This window comes from Peromyscus eremicus, chromosome 20, assembly GCF_949786415.1.
Source record: "Peromyscus eremicus chromosome 20, PerEre_H2_v1, whole genome shotgun sequence".
NCBI lineage: Eukaryota > Metazoa > Chordata > Mammalia > Rodentia > Cricetidae > Peromyscus > Peromyscus eremicus.
Genome location: NC_081436.1, coordinates 41,800,137 through 41,819,492, shown reverse-complemented (window position 1 = coordinate 41,819,492; position 19,356 = coordinate 41,800,137). Strand labels below are relative to the sequence as shown.

Sequence of the window (19,356 nt, the reverse complement as noted above, 5' to 3'; positions counted from 1 at the left end):
AATGGTCTAATCAGGAGCCGTAAGGCAGGCTTTAAATGCTGCTTTCTAAGTCTCGGACAACTTAAGATACATGTGTACTCTCAGTGGTTTCACGAATTGATCTCATCTGACTCGTTGATCCTGAAACTATTGACAGGAAGGAGTTGGGCCAGTGTCCCCGGGCCCCCTTTTGACAACTACATTTTGGAGAGAACGTCTTAATCACCAAAACCCTCCCGAGGAAAAAAAAAAAAAAGACCCCCTCCCAAAAAAAACAAAAACAAAAACACAAAAAACAAAAATCCTCAGCCTTGGCCACCAAAGACGCCTTTTGAACCATGTGGACTTTTCTTGGCATTGCCACGTTCACCTATTTTTACAAGAAATGCGGGGATGTCACCCTGGCCAACAAGGAGCTCCTGCTGTGCGTGGTGGTGTTCCTGTCTCTGGGCCTGGTGCTCTCCTACCGCTGTCGCCATCGAAACGCGGGCCTCCTCGGTCGCCAGCAAAGCGGCTCCCAGTTCGCTGCCTTCTCGGATATTCTCTCGGCTTTGCCTCTTATTGGCTTCTTCTGGGCCAAGTCACCCCCTGAGTCCGAAAAGAAAGAGGAGCTGGAGTCCAATAAGGTAGGCTGATTCCACAGTGGGCAAACGAGGGGCATCTTATTTTAAACTTCAGATCGGGGTCACTGAAGTTTACGGTTTCATTAAAAGGCAAGCAAGTGACGACGGATTAGAAGCGTCAATATTCGCATTTACTTGATTTTTTTTTTTTTTAGAGTTCCAGATTGTGCCACGATCCTTGATTTTTAGGAAAGATCAAGAGGGTTTGTTTCATTTAGTGTTGGCTGATCCTTAGATAAGGGGTTGGATATTGATTTGATAGGAAATGTTAGCATTTCATTTGGAGGGCAGAATCAGTGTGGCTTTTCTTTAAATCCTTGGATAAGGAAGACATTTGTACCTAAGAAGAAATTATTGTGTGGCAGGTAAGGCCACTTAGAAAACTGACAGCTGACTGGGGAAAGGGACAAGACAGTTTGAAAGGCAATAAAAATGCTCAGCACTTTAAAGGCTTGGGCAAAGAACCTTCCTCCTGCTAGTCTTTGAAGTAATGAATAAAACCAGTGCAGTCATGTCCTAAGTCAATAATAACTGAACGATGGTCCTGTGTCCAAGACTGGGTCTTTAAATACTCGTAATGTTATTACTGCCAGGGAAAGATGGAGGCCGATGGGGGCTAGAGAAGAGGGGGAACAGTAGAAGCCAGATCAAGTGGATATTTGAACTTTCCCCCCAAGAACACTGGAAAGACTTTAAGAGTGAGGATAACAATGCTTGATTTTTAAATAACAACAACAACAACAACATGGATATTGCTATGAGACTGTAGCAGGGTACCCAACTTGGCATAGAAGATAGGGCCAGATAGAATGAGTTACCCACAGAGCAACACAGGCTTCTGAGTCTGCTCTGTTGTGTCATGTCCACAGTACAGATTAGCAAAGTTGATAGAAGAAAGGGACTTGGCTCTGAGTTTTAGCTCTGCCACTTCTGGCAGGGACACTGAGAATGGGTTGATTTCTGTAAGAATCAGTTTCCTGTTCTGTGTGACTTCATATTTGCGGAGTGCCTGGTGCATCACCATCTAATAAGTAACTAGCTGTTCCCACTAGTCTAGAGTTGGTATGTCTGTTAGGAGCCTTTTGGGTGGCACTGCCTATTCGGTGGCATGGCGATTGGGGGTTGGAGGTGAGGCCTTATTTCTCAAGGTGAAAACTCTGATATTTGGCTGGAGTACTATGGCTGCCACTGTACTGTGTAGAGAATTTGTGGGGTAGGAAAACTGGCTTGTCAGCTGTCAAGCTGGTTTCGTTTCGTGACCACTTCAGGCTTTCTCCTTACCTGAAGACGAGGGAGCTGCTGGAGGATGTGAGTACTCACAGATGTATGCGTAACATGGCAAGTCAGAAGTTGTGAGAGACCCGCACCTGTAGATGCTCAATATGTGCTTGTAGAGTTGAGTGGTTAAGTGGTAGGATTTGTCCTAGGTTGTGGCTTTGAATCTCATTATAGACATTTATAGTATCAGGCCTGATGTGGATTTCTAAATATGCCCATATAACAATACTTTTTAATTACTGTGTCCAGAAAAGGAATATATGTTTAATTTTATTGGGATGTATACATTTCTATTTAGCCAGTATTTTGGTACTAATTTTTTATATATGGTCTGGATTTAAAAACATACCATTGATTTGGTTTAATAATGCTTGCGGTCTAGCTTTTGCTCAAGATATAGAAGTTCAGTAGTTTATGTGGTAGGGATATGATTTAAGTCAACAGATTTGAAAGCATAATATCTTTTTTTTTTAACAGTGCAGAAAAGAAATCAATGTTTCAGAAACAACATTAACAGGAGCAGCTACTTCAGTATCGACATCTTCTCTGAATGATCCAGAAGTTATCATCGTGGGGTCTGGTGTACTTGGATCTGCTTTGGCGACGGTTCTTTCCAGAGATGGAAGAAAGGTGACGGTAATCGAGAGAGATTTAAAAGAGCCTGACAGAATCGTGGGCGAACTCCTGCAGCCTGGTGGCTACCGTGTTCTTAAAGAACTGGGCCTCGGAGGTAGGTTTCTCCGGTTCTCAGGAGGTAGATGGTGTAAATAAGTGCCCTTCACCTTAGACTATTGTGCTTTCCTGCTTTCCTTATAAAATTTACATTTGCTAAAAGTGATGTGAAACAAGAGCAAAGGAGAAAGGAAACATTTGTAGTATGAGAAGAAGAGGCTACCTAGACATAATGAAGTGTCTAAAAAAAATGTAATGTCAAAAACGAAGCCATTAAATTCAGTACCCAGAACATCGTTTTTAGAGTGCATGTTCCTGGTGTGGTGTTGTTACCTCTGATCTTTTATTTAAGGATGATTCATTTACTCAGCCAGTGCTTTTTAAGAACTTCTTACATTCATCTGGGAAATGTTTGTTTACTGCTGTCTTTGAGTGAGGTGTTATAGTGAGTCCAACGTGTACTGATGATCAGACAGATAAAGTAGAGCACAAAAGACAACCAGCTGTGAGGTGAGTAGCCTCCTGCCTGGTAGGAATGGAAAGGTGACGCATTCCTCAAAAGCCTTGCTTCTAGAGCTAGACTGCCTGGGTTTGAGTATCAGCTATGGCTTTGCAAAGCTGTATGGCCTTGCCTGGTAACTAACTTTAAACCAAGTAACTTAGCCTTCTGTGTATGATTTGTCCCTTCATTTATAAGAAAGGCGTTCAAAGACTCTCTGCTTCACATATTATGAGAATTAAGTGAATTTGGACATGTAGACCATTCAAAACAGTCCTTGGCGCATTGTAGGCATTGTGTTCTTGTCTACTGTTTTGTGGAGGGAACTGGAAAGGAGGCAAATAGAGAAAGCGATGGGTGGGGGAGAGAGAAGGTGACTTGATCTGACGGTTGAAGAGGGGCAGAAGCTAGGTCACGGAGGGTGGGCTTCCTGAGCAGTGGAGCAGGAGTATGGCATGAACTCATTCGCATCTGAAACAGTGGCTTCAACTCCCCGGGGGCCGCTCACTTGACACAGCACAGTGTAACTCATGTCATATCGTGTCTTAGTGTAGCCATACATATTTCAGTCTGACTGAAATGGTTCCCCCTTTTTTTTGTGGTCCTAGGGCTCAAACTCAGGCCCGGCAAATGCTAAATACATATTCCACTACTGAGCTACATCTCTACTTCTGAAATTTCTTCTATTTTTGCTTTTTAAAATTCTTGTTATGTTGAAAGATCACAATTCAGAATTCACCTTATAGTTCTTTGGGTTACACATTGCCATCTATCTACAATGGTGTTTGGAAAAAAAACCATGGATACAGTATGAAGAATAGACTATAAGCTAGGAATGGTACCACACACGTTTAATCCCAACACTTGGGAGGCACAGGCAGGTGTATCTCTGAGTTCAAGGCCAGCCTGACCTACATAGAGAGTTCTAGGACAGCCAGGGTTACGTAGAGAGACCTTGTCTCAAAACAAAACAAAACAAACAAAACCAAACCCAAAAGAATAGACTATAAGGCCGGGTCATGGTGGCACACGCCTTTAATCCCAGCACTCAGGAGGCAGAGGCAGGTAGATCTTTGTGAGTTCGAGGCCAGCCTGGGCTACAGAGTGAGTTCCAGGAAAGGCGCAAAGCTACACAGAGAAACCCTGTCTTGAAAAACAAAAACAAAAACAAAAACAAAAAAGAATAGACTATAAGATTGTGATGGTGGGGTAGCAAGGGCAAGGGTCAAGTTAGGAGTCTGGGGGAACTCATTTGGAACCCAAATTAAAGATGGTGTTGGTTTTAACTGACATGCTGACTGGTAACAAATTATAGTGGACACATGATAAAATTAAGGGATACAGATTACACACACACACACACACACACACACACACACACACACACACACACACGCCCCTAGGTTTTTGCCTTAAGTGATAGGTTTGAAAGACATGGGTATATATGTACCAGGGAGGGAAGGACAGCTGTGCCATGTTTGCTGATCAACTGCTAGGTGAGATGAGTAAAGAACCATCACCATTGGACTTGGCAGTCAATGGGATTGACAAGAAAAGCTAAGCTGAAATGAGAGGAAGACTTAAACATTTAAAACTAGAAAACTGTTTTTTCCCTTCCTTTGATGTTGGGGATTGAACTGGAGACTTGGGCGTACAAAACAAACACCCTGAATCAGATCCTCACTCAACCCATAGAAAATTATTTTTTATGAGGTTTTAAAACTTAAGAAAAAATATTATTTTATGTTTGAGTGTTTTGCCTACATATATTCTGTGTATTACATGTGTGCCTGGTGCCCAAGGAGGCCAGAAGAGCTTGTTGGATCTTCTGGAGCTGGTGTTACTGATGGTTGTGAGTACTGAACTGTGGTCCTCTGGAAGAGTAGCCAGTGACCAGGCAGCTGAACCATTTCTTGAGAAACTAACTTAATGGCAGAAAACAGAACTAGAATAAAATTAGATAGGAATAGGAGGCCAATGCAGGTATATTTGATTGAGTACTTTTTATGGAAATGTATGCTAAAGTAGGGAAAGCTGATACTGTGGCTGAGATTGGCAAATAGAATTTTTAAGGTGATGAATATACTGAGTTCCATAATTTTATTGTCAAGGTACATGGATTCAACCATCACATTATACCTATAAACACAGAACGATTGTTATGTGTCAGTGACAAGTACAAAAATAAACATATAAGCTTTCTCCCTGAAATATCATCCCTGTTGTTATCGGCCAAGAGAAAGCCTGAAGGGGAGAGCTCAGGGCACAGTTGCCTGCAGCCACACTTGAATCAACACACAGGCTGCCTGAGAATGACCCCGTCCACAAATACTTTTCAAACACTGACAAGTAGGTTCTGTTCTACTTTCTGAGACTACATCTTAGTGGATGTTAGAGAGGGAGTGCTAAAGGATAATATATTTTTTTAAAAAAGTAGATAACGTATATGAAGATCAGAAGGACTAGAGAAAAATCAGAAAGAGCAGAATAGCAAGTTGGGGGGTGAGTATAATTTTTGATCGTGAGATTACCTTTGATTAAAATGAATGAGGAGAGTAAGCGTTGGAGATGTCAGGAGAATATGAATTCCAGGCCTAGCTTTTGCCTTCTGGGAAGAGCTGTCAAACCTGCTTGACTTGACCTTCATGTTGTGAGTGGAGGAAAGTCAACTGGAGAAGGCGGCAGGTAGTGTGAAGGGCTCGATCCTGTGGGCTTGTGTTGTCTGCTATAAAGGGCTGTCTGCTTTTTCTCCAAAGGGAAGCTTTTAAAAGTGTGTGTGTGATCAGGAATATCATCTAAAACTATATTCTGAGTAATATAAAGATATCAACAAAGTAATATAAAAAAGATCGTGGCGTGGTAAGGCAAGGAAGAAGGTTATCTGGAAGCTATTGCACAGTCAGTCAGGGCTGATGACATTAGGACACAATCACAATAGGAGAGGTGTGTGACCCATCCTGGGAATTTACTTTGCAGGAAGAGTGAGTAGAACCTCCTGATGAATCAGATGTTAGGTGTGAGAAAGGGGAGGGCTGTAGAACGTAGGTAAGGTGAACTGTTGCCGAGAAGTCCAGGACTGAGCTCTGGGATGTGCAAGTATAGAGATCAGTGAGGTGGTGGGGAGCCAAAGCAGGGCCTAGAAGAAGCAGCCCAGAGGAAAACAAGACTCCATGCTCTCGACCCAAACAGAAATATGGCTTTGCAAAGAAGGGAGCTTCCATGGCTATCCTTTTAGGTTCCTTAAGGGACCATCTTGCACTTCAAGCAAATGTGTCAATATCCAGAAGCAGGATTTTGTTAACTTTATATTTTCACTTCAGCCAATCAGAAATGATTTCAAACTAAAGACTAGACAGTATTTTATAGATCTTAGCCTCAAGAAACAGCTGCATGGTTGTGGTTACAAGTCCCAGTGGATTCTTTTTATTTTTTTAAGATTTATTTGTGTGTGTGTGTGTGTGTGTGTGTCTGTCTGTCTGTCTGTGCATGCATGTGAGTACAGGTGCCTGTGGAGGAGTTGTACCCCACACTCCTGGAGCTGGAGTTACAGGTGGTTGTGAGTCATCTGTTGTGGGGAATTGAGCTTGGGTCCTTTGGAAGAAGAGCAAAGCATACTCTTAACTATTGAGCCATCCCTTCAGCCCATCCAAGTTTGTACTGAGGACAGTCTTCCAAGTCTTTATCCAGTATATGTTTACTATCACCAATAAGAGTCCTTTAAACATTAACTATGTTTACTCCCCTTTAGGTTTGATGAGCTACGTATGATAGAATTACTTGGAATGGTTACATTGCTTTCTAACATAATATCAAGTGATCCATCCTGGATTGTGGACTGATTGCCATATAGATTGCACTTAATACCCATAAATCTTATAACTAATGCATTATAATTTAAGTTCTGTATGCCTATACCATGTCTCAGTATCTAGTATTCACTACCTTCAACTTTATTTTCTTTAGCATTATCTTGGGTTTTGTTAGACCCTCCACCCTTTTTAAAAATATAATTTAGAGTCAGATTTTTTAAGCTTTATAGAAAAACAACATACCCAAGATTATGATTTAAAAAAAATGGAATATAGAGTTCAATTTTGGGAAAATCGACATATTTCAGGATAGACTACTTCTTATCCATGCAAGTCCTGTGTTATGCGTATACTTAATTTTTTATGTATTTGAAACTTCCTGTGTCTCCTGTGGCTTTTGATAACGTTTATTTCTAGAACTCTAGTTTAACTTTTGACTTTCATTGTTTTGTTGTTGGCTTTCTTCAGCTTGAAGTTCAGAGCTTTGCATGAAGTCAGAACACAAAGCCGTGTTTGGATTTCTTTCTTTTGTTTTTTTTTTTTGTGGATAGGGGGTCAGGGTATGTGGCCATGGCTAGCCTGGAATTTACTATGTAGACCAGGCTGGCCTCAGAGAGATCTGCTTGCCTCTCTGGAATGAAAGGTGCTTTCCAGCATGCCAGGCCTGGATTTCTCATGTGTGACTATAGTGGATGGCTTACTTCCATACATAGGATAATTGTGTGCTGCTCTTGCAGAGGACCTGGGTTTGGTTCCCAGCACTCACATGATGTCTTAACAACCATCTGTAACTACACTTCCAGGGAATCTGATGCTCTCTGGACTCCACAGGCACCAGGCATGCATGTGGACACACATATGTGTAGGTAAAACAAAATAAAAATGAATGACATACTAAAACGTGAATTTGTTTTGATCCTGGGACAGACCTTTTCAAGTTTTGCCCCACTCCCAGTACTGAAGTTTCAGGCACATACCAACACTCCAGGCTTATTCCAGTTTGTTCACTGCCTCTATACTGCTTTGTATGAATCATTGATACACTTTTTGTTAGTTTTTGCATATTAATATTTTTAGTGAGTAAATTTTATGCACGAATAGTGATGCTTTCTTTTATTTGATATTTTTCCTAAAACACTTTTAATTGCCACTAATTTTTAAATTTTTCAAATTTTCAATTGGTTCTTTAAAAATGGTTTGTTTGTTGTTTTTTCATTGTTGTTATTTTTTGTTTTGTCTTAAATGTAAAAAAGCCAAGAATGTTTTGCTTTCTGGTTTAGATTTACTAAAATTACTCTGCAGTTTATCTTGAATCAATTTCAAATATAGTAGGAACCATCCACATTTAGGAACTATCTATTCTATTTGGTTGGGGAAATCTACTTTTCATATACTGAAACTTTATGTATAAATTGGGACCTTTCAAAATAGTTTTAATGCAATTTTATTTTCTCTTTCCCCTCTCTCCTCTCTCCCGACCCCCTTCCTGTGTTTCTGCATTGGGACGAATGTTAAGAAGGACCAGCTGTGTTCTGTAGCTTTGTGAAGAGAGCAGATTCACTCAGGGAGGATGGTGGCTTATTTCATTTCGTGTTGCTTTTCTTGATTGTCTCTGAGGTGAAGCAGTTACAGACCTGAATGACTGCCTTTAACTTGAAATGCAGGTGTGGATTTGTCTTCTGGAAACATTGAAGATTTTTGTAATAGTTGTATCAGTTGTTCAGTTCTCCAACTGGTCTTACAGCTTTGTAAGGTGGAGCTTTATTTTCAATATCTGTGTCTGTGTTTTGGTGCCTTTCTTGGTAACTCCAAGCATATTACTAAAATTCTTTGAACTGAACTTTTTTGCAGATACAGTAGAGGGTTTTAATGCCCATCTTATACACGGCTACATAGTGCATGACTATGAGAGCAGGTCTGAAGTTCAAATCCCGTACCCGGTGTCAGAGGACAACCAAGTGCAGAGTGGAGTTGCTTTCCACCATGGCAAATTCATCATGAGTCTCCGGAAAGCAGCTATGGCAGAGCCCAAGTAAGACCACAGCTTTAAACAGATCATGTGACGGAATCTAACCTGGGCCCTGGTGATGCTTAGCCAGAGAGTACTTTCTGTTCTTGCAGAGGACTGGAGTTTGGTTCCCGGTACCCAGATGGCTCACAACCACCTGTAGCTCCAGATTCAGAGGGTCTGATGCCCTCTCCTGCCTTCCTCAGGCATCTGCACACATGCTTATGTGTAATAAAATAAAATATGCCCTTTTCTACAAGCGAGATTTCATCAGTGTTCATGAAAATTTTTGGTATGGTCTAGATGGCATAGGTATAATAAAATAATCCATAATTAAAATATGTTCAATGCCTCTGTAAAGAATATTAAGAGAATTCTACTTTAAGTAAGAATTAGATGATTATTATTTGATTGGAATTTAGAGGCTGGGCTTAAGTGCTGTAGCGAGAGCATCTGCCCATGTGTGCTCATTTGAGTCTGTGTTTGTGGTTATAATACCTTTTCTAGAAAGAACAGAGGATGGCAAGAAGAAATCCCTGTTCTGCTTTCCCTGAGGACCCAGTCTGACAGGACTGGCTGCTTGTCTTGATTATTAACTTGTATTTGTCTGTCATCTTTTAGTGCTAGTTAAGGAAGTTCTAAATATGAGAGCACTCAGTGGTTGACACAGGCCTGTGTGTTGACAGAGTGAAGAAGTCAGTGGACTTTCCCTTAGGGCTAAAATGTTTGGCGTGCACAGAAGTAGAGTGTTCATTGTGTAAAAGTGGGAAAATGCCTCAAATAGAAAAGTTAGGATCTTTCTGGCAGATATGATTACTTTTTAAATTTGTCATATGCCATTTATATTTTAAAATATGTAATCAATTCTTTGAGAATTTCATACATGCACACAGTATATTTTGATCTTATTTACTCTGATTCCTCCCAGATCTACCCTGCCATGTCTTTATCACTCCCACCTTTGTGTCCTTTTTTATTTTATTTTTTAATGGCTCACTGAGTACACTTTGTCCTGCTTATATACTCATGGATACGAGGCTATCCATCAGAGCCTGGTCAGCCTATCTGATACCACAGCCCTAAAGAAAGCCAGTTTTCTCTCCCCGAGTAGCCATCAACTGCTCATTGCTTCTGTGGGCTGGGTGCTCCCGAGTCCCTCCTCTCTCCATGCTGGACGTAGAGCAGCTTATCTTGTGCAGGCAGCCCCAGCTGCTGTGGGTTCAGGAGTGCAGTGGTCCCACTGTGTCCTCCGAAGCCTCTGGCTCTTACATTATCTGCCCGCTCTGTGCAGTGACTCTGAGCCTAAGGGAGGGGCATGATATAGATGTCCCATTTGTGGCTGAGCATGCCATGGACACTTACTCTCTGCATATTTTGACCAGTTGTGAGTTTCTGTATTAATCCCTGTCCACTGCACCAAGAAATCTCTGATGAGCTTTTCAATTTCAATACTGTGTCCATTTAGCAAATATAATTACTTTTTTTTCCAAATATAATTACTTTTTTTCCAAATATAATTACTTTTTTAAAAATAATTCTTCCCTTTTATGTCTGACTGTGTTAGAGTATTAAGTTTCTCTGTATTCTTTTTTAAATAAATGATTAAAGATATGATACAACTTTAAAAATACTTTTAAGAATAATTGCATTTGTAATATGTTTGTTATACATTACAAAGGGAAAACCACACACAATTATACACATGCTGGTGGCTTTTTGCTGTGTACACGCATGCACATACATGTGTCCCGTTGCTATGAGTGCGAGAGGTAGAGAGTAAAGACTGTATCATAGTGAAGGGAAGTTGCTCAAGCGTGACACTCTAGCAACGTATTTCTGTTCCTCCTTTAGTGTCAAGTTTATAGAAGGTGTCGTGCTTCAGTTACTAGAGGAGGATGGCGCTGTGAGAGGAGTGCAGTACAAGGACAGGGAGACCGGGGACACCAAGGTGAGTGAGATCTGTAAACGTCATCCCTACCCTTACAATTCTGTAGTTGTGTGTGTGTGTGTGTGAGTGAGTGTGTGTGTGTGTGTGAGTGTGTGAAGACCACTTGTGCTGTTGGTTCTCTCCTTCCTTCCACTTTATGTGGGTCCCAGGGATGGAGCTGTGTGTACAGTATTGTTACTGTACATGTTGTTATAGTCAGAATTAGGAAAATGTTGAAAGCAAGTAACAGTCAAATAATTTCTAGTTTATGTTAATGTTGGTCTGTTAAAGAGAAAGAGGCGAAGAGCCCTTCTAGACTGTTCTACAGGGTCAAACTGAACTCTGATAGGGTTACCAGGTTTTCTTTGCTCACGATGTAGTAATATCAATACACATTGTCATGTGTTTAAAACTACATCTTCTGTCTAGCCGCTCATTAAACAGCACCACGTGAAAGTAGGTAATTTGATAATGAATCTGGGTAGTTGTTGAAGTTTGTGGTAAGTTTCAATCTTCCGTGGCCCATGTTTGCCTTGAAGTTCTTCCTCTTGTCCATTATGGTGGAGAGTTTTGATAGTTTGGGTGCAAAGGGAGATGACCTCCAGGGACCCAGGAAGTATCGCCTTCAGGGCTTCATTCTCTTAGATCCACAGGATGCTTTGGTGCCTTTTGTAAGAACATAATGTATTGAAGTATTTTCCTGTGCACTTTTTGTTTTAGAAGGACGGGCCCTTGGCATGCATCTAACCATTGGCTGGGTGCTCTTCCTCTGTGTTACAGGAGCTCCGGGCCCCCTTGACGGTTGTTGCAGACGGGCTTTTCTCCAAGTTCAGGAAGAACCTCATCTCCAACAAAGTTTCTGTTTCCTCTCATTTTGTTGGCTTCCTTATGAAGGTATGGAGGAGTTGTAACTGTAGAAAAATACAAGCCACCTGAAATTTGAAAATTATTACAATATTTTCTCTTACTTTATTTTTAGAATGCACCACAGTTTAAAGCCAATTTTGCGGAGCTTGTTCTGGTCAATCCAAGTCCAGTTCTTATCTACCAGATTTCAACCAATGAAACCCGAGTACTTGTTGACATTCGTGGAGAAATGCCAAGGAACTTAAGAGAATACATGGCTGAACAAATATACCCCCAAATACCTGGTAAGAAATAGGATGTTCCCTTCACTGTAATCTAGTGTGCAGCTAGGCTCACAAAGGCCTCTTCCCTGTTCCCTAAAGCAGTGTCTAAAGCTGCCCAGAGATAAGCACAGCTGTTTGTGAACAGGCAGTGTATTTCCTGTGGTATCAGAATATGGGGATGGTAAAAGCTAATATAGACAGCTGTCAGTTAACATGGTTGTTCCTGTCTCATCTCAGGTGAATTTGAGTCATTTCTTCCTCTAATCTCTGTTCTGTTGAGCTGTGTTTACATGTGTTTTCTTTTAGATTCCTTAGTCATTCCTTAACATGAATAATAAGGTACTTAATGGATAATTTTATTAATAAAGTAGGTAATTGGTGGCTGATTGCAAGGAACTGTGTAAAAGACACAACACATACACAGTTAAGTATTCTTTTATGCCTGATAAGAAGATGTGTGCTAATTTGACTGAAATGCGCAACACCACTTATTTGGTTGGATGGGATTGATTGCAGACCACCTGAAGGAGCCATTCCTGGAGGCCTCTCAGAACTCTCGTCTGCGGACCATGCCAGCAAGCTTCCTTCCTCCCTCCCCAATGAACAAACGAGGTACCTCTTAGCATTATTTTATAATGCTGCCATTACTTCAGATGACATGGGATTAGATTTGTGGTCGGGCAATCACATGAAACCGAGACTTAGTGACCTTGGAGTAGTTAAGTTCACACAGCCAAAAAGAACAGAAGAAGGAACATTCGGTACCTTAACGTGTTTCCAACATCAGGGTTTAATGATATAATTATATCATATAATATGATATAATTCCACTCTGGCTTTGTGGAAGACACCATGCAGTCATTCAGAGTACAACAAGGGATTTAAAAGTTACCTGTTGACCTGGAGAAGCCCACTTTTCTATAAGAGCATGAAGATGAGTTCACAGTGGTATTGATAATGGTTCCCATAAAACTCCATCACTGGTACCACAGATTCACTGTTTCGGGTTGGCCAAGGCTGGGAGGGAGGTTCTGAAGTAGAAGAGTGGTTAGGGCAGACATTGCTTGGCTATAAAGCTGCACTGGGTCTGGAAGGTGGACAGTGAGAGGAGGGACTAAGAGGTAATTGTAGCTAGAGTTTTCTTGCCTGGCCCACGGTCAGGGCAAATCTCTCTCACCTGCCAGTCCCACAGCCTCAGACCCAATCAAGTAAACATAGAGACTTATATTGGTTACAAACTGTATGGCCGTGGCAGGCTTCTTGCTAACTGTTCTTACAGCTTAAATTAATCCATTTCCTTTAATCTATACTTTGCCACATGGCTCGTGGCTTACCGGCATCTTCACATGCTGTTTGTCATCGTGGCGGCTGGCAGTGTCTCTCTGCCTCAGCCTTCCACTTCCCAGCTTTATTCTCCTCCTTGTCCCGCCTACACTTCCTGCCTAGCCAATGGCCAATCAGTGTTTTATTTATTGACTAATCAGCAACACATTTGCCATACAGAACATCCCACAGCAGGTAATGGGATCTGCAAAGCCTGCCCAAGGATGGCTGAGATATGGTGGCATTTCTAGGAACAGTAGTAGAGTCCTGTAACTGGCATTTGGGGCAGGTGTCATAGTGATTGATAGCTGGGGTATAGTTGTGTTTTCAATTTATATTTGAAAGGTTTATTATTTGCTTTTTGGAGGGTCTTACTCTGCACTCCTGCCTGGCCTGAAACTTGCTATGTAGACCAGTCTGACCTCAAACTCACAGATTTCCACCTGTCTCTGCCTCCTGAGTACTGGATTGAAGTTGTGCAAGACCATGCTTGGCTAAAGATTTATTTTTATTTTTACTTACATGTGTGCTTGCCATGTGTGTGCAGGGCTTCAGAGGCTAAAGAAGGTGTCAGGATCCTTAGAGCTGGAGCTACAGAGGAGCCCACGTGGGTGCTGGGCACCAAACAGGTCCTCTGCAAGAGTAGCAAACACTCTTACCTGCTAAGCCATCTCTCCAGTACCCACTCTCCCACTTTTTTTTCCCCTTCAAGAAAAGGTCTAATAAAACCCAGACTAAAACTATGTGGCTGAGGATGACCTTGAACTACACACCATATGCCTGGCAGGCTGTGTTTAATATTTAGTTTTATCCTTATAGACAACAAAACTTATTATATATATATTTTAATTTGGCCATAGCTTTGTTGAGATACAGGTTGTAAGTTGTTCAGACAGCAAATTTAATTACAATTCATTCTCGGGATATTTTAGCTCATGTCAATCATAAGTTCGATAGCACTAACTTTTTGGTCTCAAAGAGTTGTGCAGGGTTTCATGCTCTTGGTTCTCCTTCCTCAGGTGTTCTTCTTCTGGGAGATGCATATAACCTGAGGCATCCTCTTACTGGCGGAGGAATGACAGTTGCTTTAAAAGATGTAAAATTATGGAGAAAACTGTTAAAAGGCATTCCTGACCTTTATGATGATGATGCTGTTTTCCAGGTAAGAATCTAGAGTTTTTCTCCCTGCAAACAGCTCAAAATATATTTCTGTCTAGGGCTGAGATGCATGGGACCCTGGTGGGAACCTGTGCTTAGAAGCTTGTGTTTTATAATGGTTCTTGTTCAGGTTTAATGAGCCTGACGTCCAAACTGAGACTTTTTTTTTCTTGAATTTTTCTTTCTTTCTTTATTTTTTAATTAAGAAATTTTTTTCATTGATTTTATACACCAAAGATCCCCCTCTTCCCTCCTCTTGCCCCCCCCCCCAGCCTCCCCCTCCCAACCCACTCCCCTACTCCCCACCACAAGAAGGCAAGGCCTCCCATGGGGAGGCACATCAGTAGAAGCAAGTCCAAGCCCTTCCCCCTGCCTCAAGGCTGCACGAGGTGTCCCATCTTAGGTAGTGGGCTCCAAAAAGCCCCGCTCATGCACCAGGGATGGATTCTGATCCTACTGCCAGGGGGCCCCCAAGCAGATCAAGGTATACAATTGTCTCGCCATGCAGAGAGCCCAGTCCAGTCCTATGCAGGCTCCACAGCCTTTGATCCAACTTTTATGGCTTCCCACTACAAACTGGGACTTTAATTGGTAGGTTTTAGTATGTGTTACACCAGGTTCAGGCCACTCTGCTTGGACCTGTAAGCTTAGCTTCAGTATCCTAGGACCCATTGCTCTGAAAATGAGTTTGGCGATAGTGCCTGCAGGTCGGCCTTGGGACAGTTTGAGGAGACTCTAAACATTAGCTTATGGATTTTTTTCCCTTTTTAACTTTGTAATAAAGGATATTTTTCATTTTCAGGCCAAAAAATCATTCTATTGGTCAAGAAAAAGGACCCATTCCTTTGTTGTGAATGTGCTGGCTCAGGCTTTGTATGAATTGTTTTCTGCCACAGATGGTAAGTTTAGATGTTTTTAAGTGAACATTACTTATTTGTACAGAGTTTTAAGTTTCCTTAGGTAAGGGACTTAATTACAAAAGTTAGCAGTTAAAGTAGTTAGTCTGTAATCACAGTTTACCCAACTTTGCCAACTGCCAATTTGGTAGTTCTTTGTAGTGTCTGAGCATCATGTATCTATCACTTCATCTGGAGGCTGTTGGCTATCCTGAGAAAATATCCCTAGCGGTATCTCAGTAACACATTCAGTTTCTGTGGTCCAGACCAGAGCAGATAGATCCTTACATGTTAAAATGCTGATAGAAGGCCTTTCTGGCCAGGTATGGAAAAGCAGTATGGCTTTTTACTTCTTACACTGGTTTGAATTTCTTTTGAAGTATTATTTATGATATGAATAGGCACTTCAAACTGAGGTTGGGGCTTCTTTCCTGCTACAGTTCACAAGTGGCATTCATTAGAAATAGCCATGTGTTTTGTTTTGTTTTCTGTAGCATAGAAAGGTTGGCCACTCTGTCTATAAGTTGAACATCCTAGTAATGAAACTTTGAAATTCTGAGCTAGGCATCGTGATGCATGCTTGCCCTCCTAGTCCTCAGGAGGCTGAGGCAGGAGGACTGGGATATCAGCCTGAGCTACCTAAGATTGTATCTCAAATTGCCAACTGCCAATTTGGTAGTTCTTTGTAGTGTCTGAGCATCATGTATCTATCACTTCATCTGGAGGCTGTTGGCTTTCCTGAGAAAATATGTACCGCCTACCCCTGTATCACACTCAAAATACTAAATAAAAGTTTAAGACACAGACAAAACAGAGTAAACATCTAGATTTGAGGTGCTTCAGGCTCCTTGCTTGAGCTTCTTCGTGCCTATTAGAAGAGGAGATGGGACAGAAGTGCTTCCCATAGTTGATGGGACAGAAGTGCTTCCCATAGTCGATGGGACAGAAGTGCTTGGCATAAGTGAGAGCCATCCAGCACCCACCGCTCACCCATTGTGATTTGCAAGGCAGATCTGCTGAACTGGAGCGGAAGTTAAAGTGGCTGCTTGGGCAAATAAGGGGAAAAGAATTGAAGTTTTGAGTTTTCCTAAGCGCTTGGATTCTTACATAGCAAAGCTGCCAACAATATTACAGAGCTAATGACAGATCAGGGGAGGAAAAAACTGTATGGAACAAAGTTTACCATATTTCATCCTTAAAATAATCTTGTGAAGAAAACTCTAGCTGGGGTGGTGGTGCACACCTTTAATCTCAGAACTTGGGAGGCAGAGGCAGGCGGGTCTCTGTGAGTTCAAGGCCAGCCTGGGCTACAGAGTGAGTTCCAGGACAGCCAGGGCTACACAGAGAAACCCTGTCTGGGGGAAAAAATGTTATTTTTAGTTATTTATTATGTTTTTTTTTTTTTTTGTTTGTTTGTTTTTTCAAGACAGGATTTCTCTGTGTAGCTTTGCGCCTTTCCTGGAACTCACTTGGTAGCCCAGGCTGGCCTCGAACTCACAGAGATCCGCCTGCCTCTGCCTCCCGAGTGCTGGGATTAAAGGCGTGCGCCTCCACCGCCTGGCCTATTTATTATGTTTTGAAGGCTTCAAAATGTGTTAAAAAGTTATGTGGATGTAAGGCAGAGATTCATTTCTTGATAACTAATGCTAACTCAGCACTATGGGTTAGGCATCCCAGAACCTGGAAATTTTGTTGCTAGTATTGTGTTTTTATAGGAAGCACTTACAAACTATTTGGTGTCATTTAATTAATTTACAACAAAATCATACATAATTTAAAAGTATCTCATAAGACCAAATACTTAGGTATTAGTAGAATTAACAGAAAGATTATTCATACTCACATTACCACTTATAATAAGAATTTGAGAATGTAAAACAACTCCTGTTTGTTGAATTCTAGGACTTTTAATAAATTGTCATATTTGGCATTTTTATATCTTCATTATTTTTTTCTGACTTAACCACTAACATGCTAAGAAAAGTAAGTAATAATTTCTACATTTTATTTTAGATTCTTTGCATCAACTACGAAAAGCTTGCTTTCTTTATTTTAAACTTGGTGGAGAATGTGTGACGGGTCCTGTTGGGCTGCTTTCTGTGTAAGTTCTAACAACAGAAGGGAAACAGTTTATGTCAATCTTTACCCCATGGACATTTAGTTATTATATTCTGTTACCCATTAGTATCCTGGCCACAAGGAGCCCCAAGAGACCAGGGTGCTGTCTCAGTGGGTAAAGTGCCTGCTGCAAAAGCTTGGCATCCTTAGTTCTATCCCTAGAACCCGTGAGGAAGAATGGACTCTACAAAGTTGTCCTCTGACCTCCACATGTGTGCTATGGAGAGTGTGTGTGTGTGTGCATGTGTGCGTGCGCACGTTTAAAAAGTGGCATCAAGTAATGAACAAAGAGCAACAGTTAGCAGCACTGTGCTGTCCTCCGGGATGCAGACACTGATTAGAAATGGAACAAGGTGGCTAACCTACCTCTCCAAGTAAAAGTGAAACGTGGTTTTCACCTGTGGTGTCTTCACGTCTGATCTACAGGAGCCAAGGATAATGGAGAACTCTGGGTTCAGATATTCATCTCACTGGCTTGAAATTCAGTAGTAGTTTTGCTAGTGCAGATGTATCCTTGGGAAGTCTGAGAAGGGAAATTCTTCAAGGCACCTCTTACTGATCTGTAATCAGAGTATTCAGTACTGATGCTAGACCTAGACTGCAGCGGGCTATTTTGTACTTCGTTTTGGATCTCAAGATGAGTGAAAGAGAACAGTATGACTTAAGAGTGAGAGTGGCCACTGGCTTCTCAAAGAGGTTTTTAATTGTAAGTAGATTCTGATAATATTTTCTAAAAATTCATTCTTGCCATCAAGTGCAGATAAGTCCTCAAATGTAGATGCCTTAAGCTTTACTGAGGACACAGAATCAGGACCTCCGTGAGCAATCTGAACGCTGTATTCTTCTCTGTTACAGACTGTCTCCTCACCCTCTGGTGTTGATCCGACACTTCTTTGCCGTTGCCGTCTACGCCACATACTTCTGCTTTAAATCAGAGCCGTGGGCCACGAAACCCCGAGCCCTTTTCAGTAGTGGTGCTGTACTGTACAAAGCGTGCTCTATAATATTTCCTCTCATCTATTCCGAAATGAAGTATCTGATTCACTGAAGGGGAAACCACTTGGAAGTCAAGTCCATCGGAACTTGCCGAGGATGTATATAGCATAGAACTGTACGACTTCTACAGTGGAGACTCAAGGACCAAGCTTGTGTAGAAGCATGTAAATATATGCCTTAATTTACAATTGAAAATCAAGGGTCAAATAAGCTAGATGTTTAAAAGAATGATTGTTTCCACAAATTAGTGCTAACACTGAAGTTTTTCTTTTGATGTCAGTATTTGGGGTGATTCATTGGGACATGCAAATAAAATGAAAAGTGAACTCTTACGCCTGTTTCGTTTTTTGTTGTAGACTTCTTTATATAGCTTCATGGTCACAGAAAAGATAACCCAGGTGGGGCAGAGATTGAGTGCAGTTATTAAGCCTGTTCTATTTATTCACTTATTTATTGCGTGTGTGCATGTACGCAGGCACACGTGGGCATGGTGCACATGTGTGCATGTGGAGGCCGGAGGCCGACATCATGTGTCTTCTTAATCCCTCTTCACACTGTATATATTTGAGGCAGATCTCTTGCTCAACCTCGAGCTCTAGGCAGTGGGTACCACTAGCTACAGGTTCAGGCAGACTCCTACCATGTCTCATCCAAGTTATCCTGCTGGGATGGATGGCAGCTCCCTTTCAGAGGAATTTTCATGTAGAAACAAGTTAGGATTTTAAGTCTTAAAAGTTTGTCGCTAAACCTTAATACCCCCACCCAGCCCCCACCCCTACCTCCTTCCAAATAAGGAAAAAGAAAATCTTACGGACAGAAACCTGGTTGGCGGGCTCAGCCAGAGAGGCGGAAAGAGCAGCTGGCACAGGGCGTGCTCCAGGAGCTGCTGGGACCAGAAGACGGCAAAACCCCCCCCCCCCCAACACAGCCCAGAGGACGT

At 41.7% G+C, this 19,356-nt stretch overlaps 1 protein-coding gene across 1 annotated transcript; it reads left to right on the top strand.

The window, feature by feature from the left end:
- Positions 1 to 254: 254 nt before the first annotated feature.
- On the top strand, positions 255 to 18,748 carry Sqle (squalene epoxidase). Its single transcript, XM_059247578.1, has 11 exons — positions 255 to 605; positions 2,358 to 2,610; positions 8,712 to 8,892; positions 10,720 to 10,816; positions 11,576 to 11,689; positions 11,775 to 11,946; positions 12,442 to 12,537; positions 14,268 to 14,410; positions 15,209 to 15,305; positions 17,316 to 17,403; positions 18,276 to 18,748. Exons 1-11 carry the CDS (start codon positions 318 to 320, stop codon positions 18,466 to 18,468), a joined length of 1,722 nt encoding a protein of 573 aa, XP_059103561.1. The 5' UTR covers positions 255 to 317; the 3' UTR covers positions 18,469 to 18,748.
- The last annotated feature ends 608 nt before the right edge of the window (positions 18,749 to 19,356 follow it).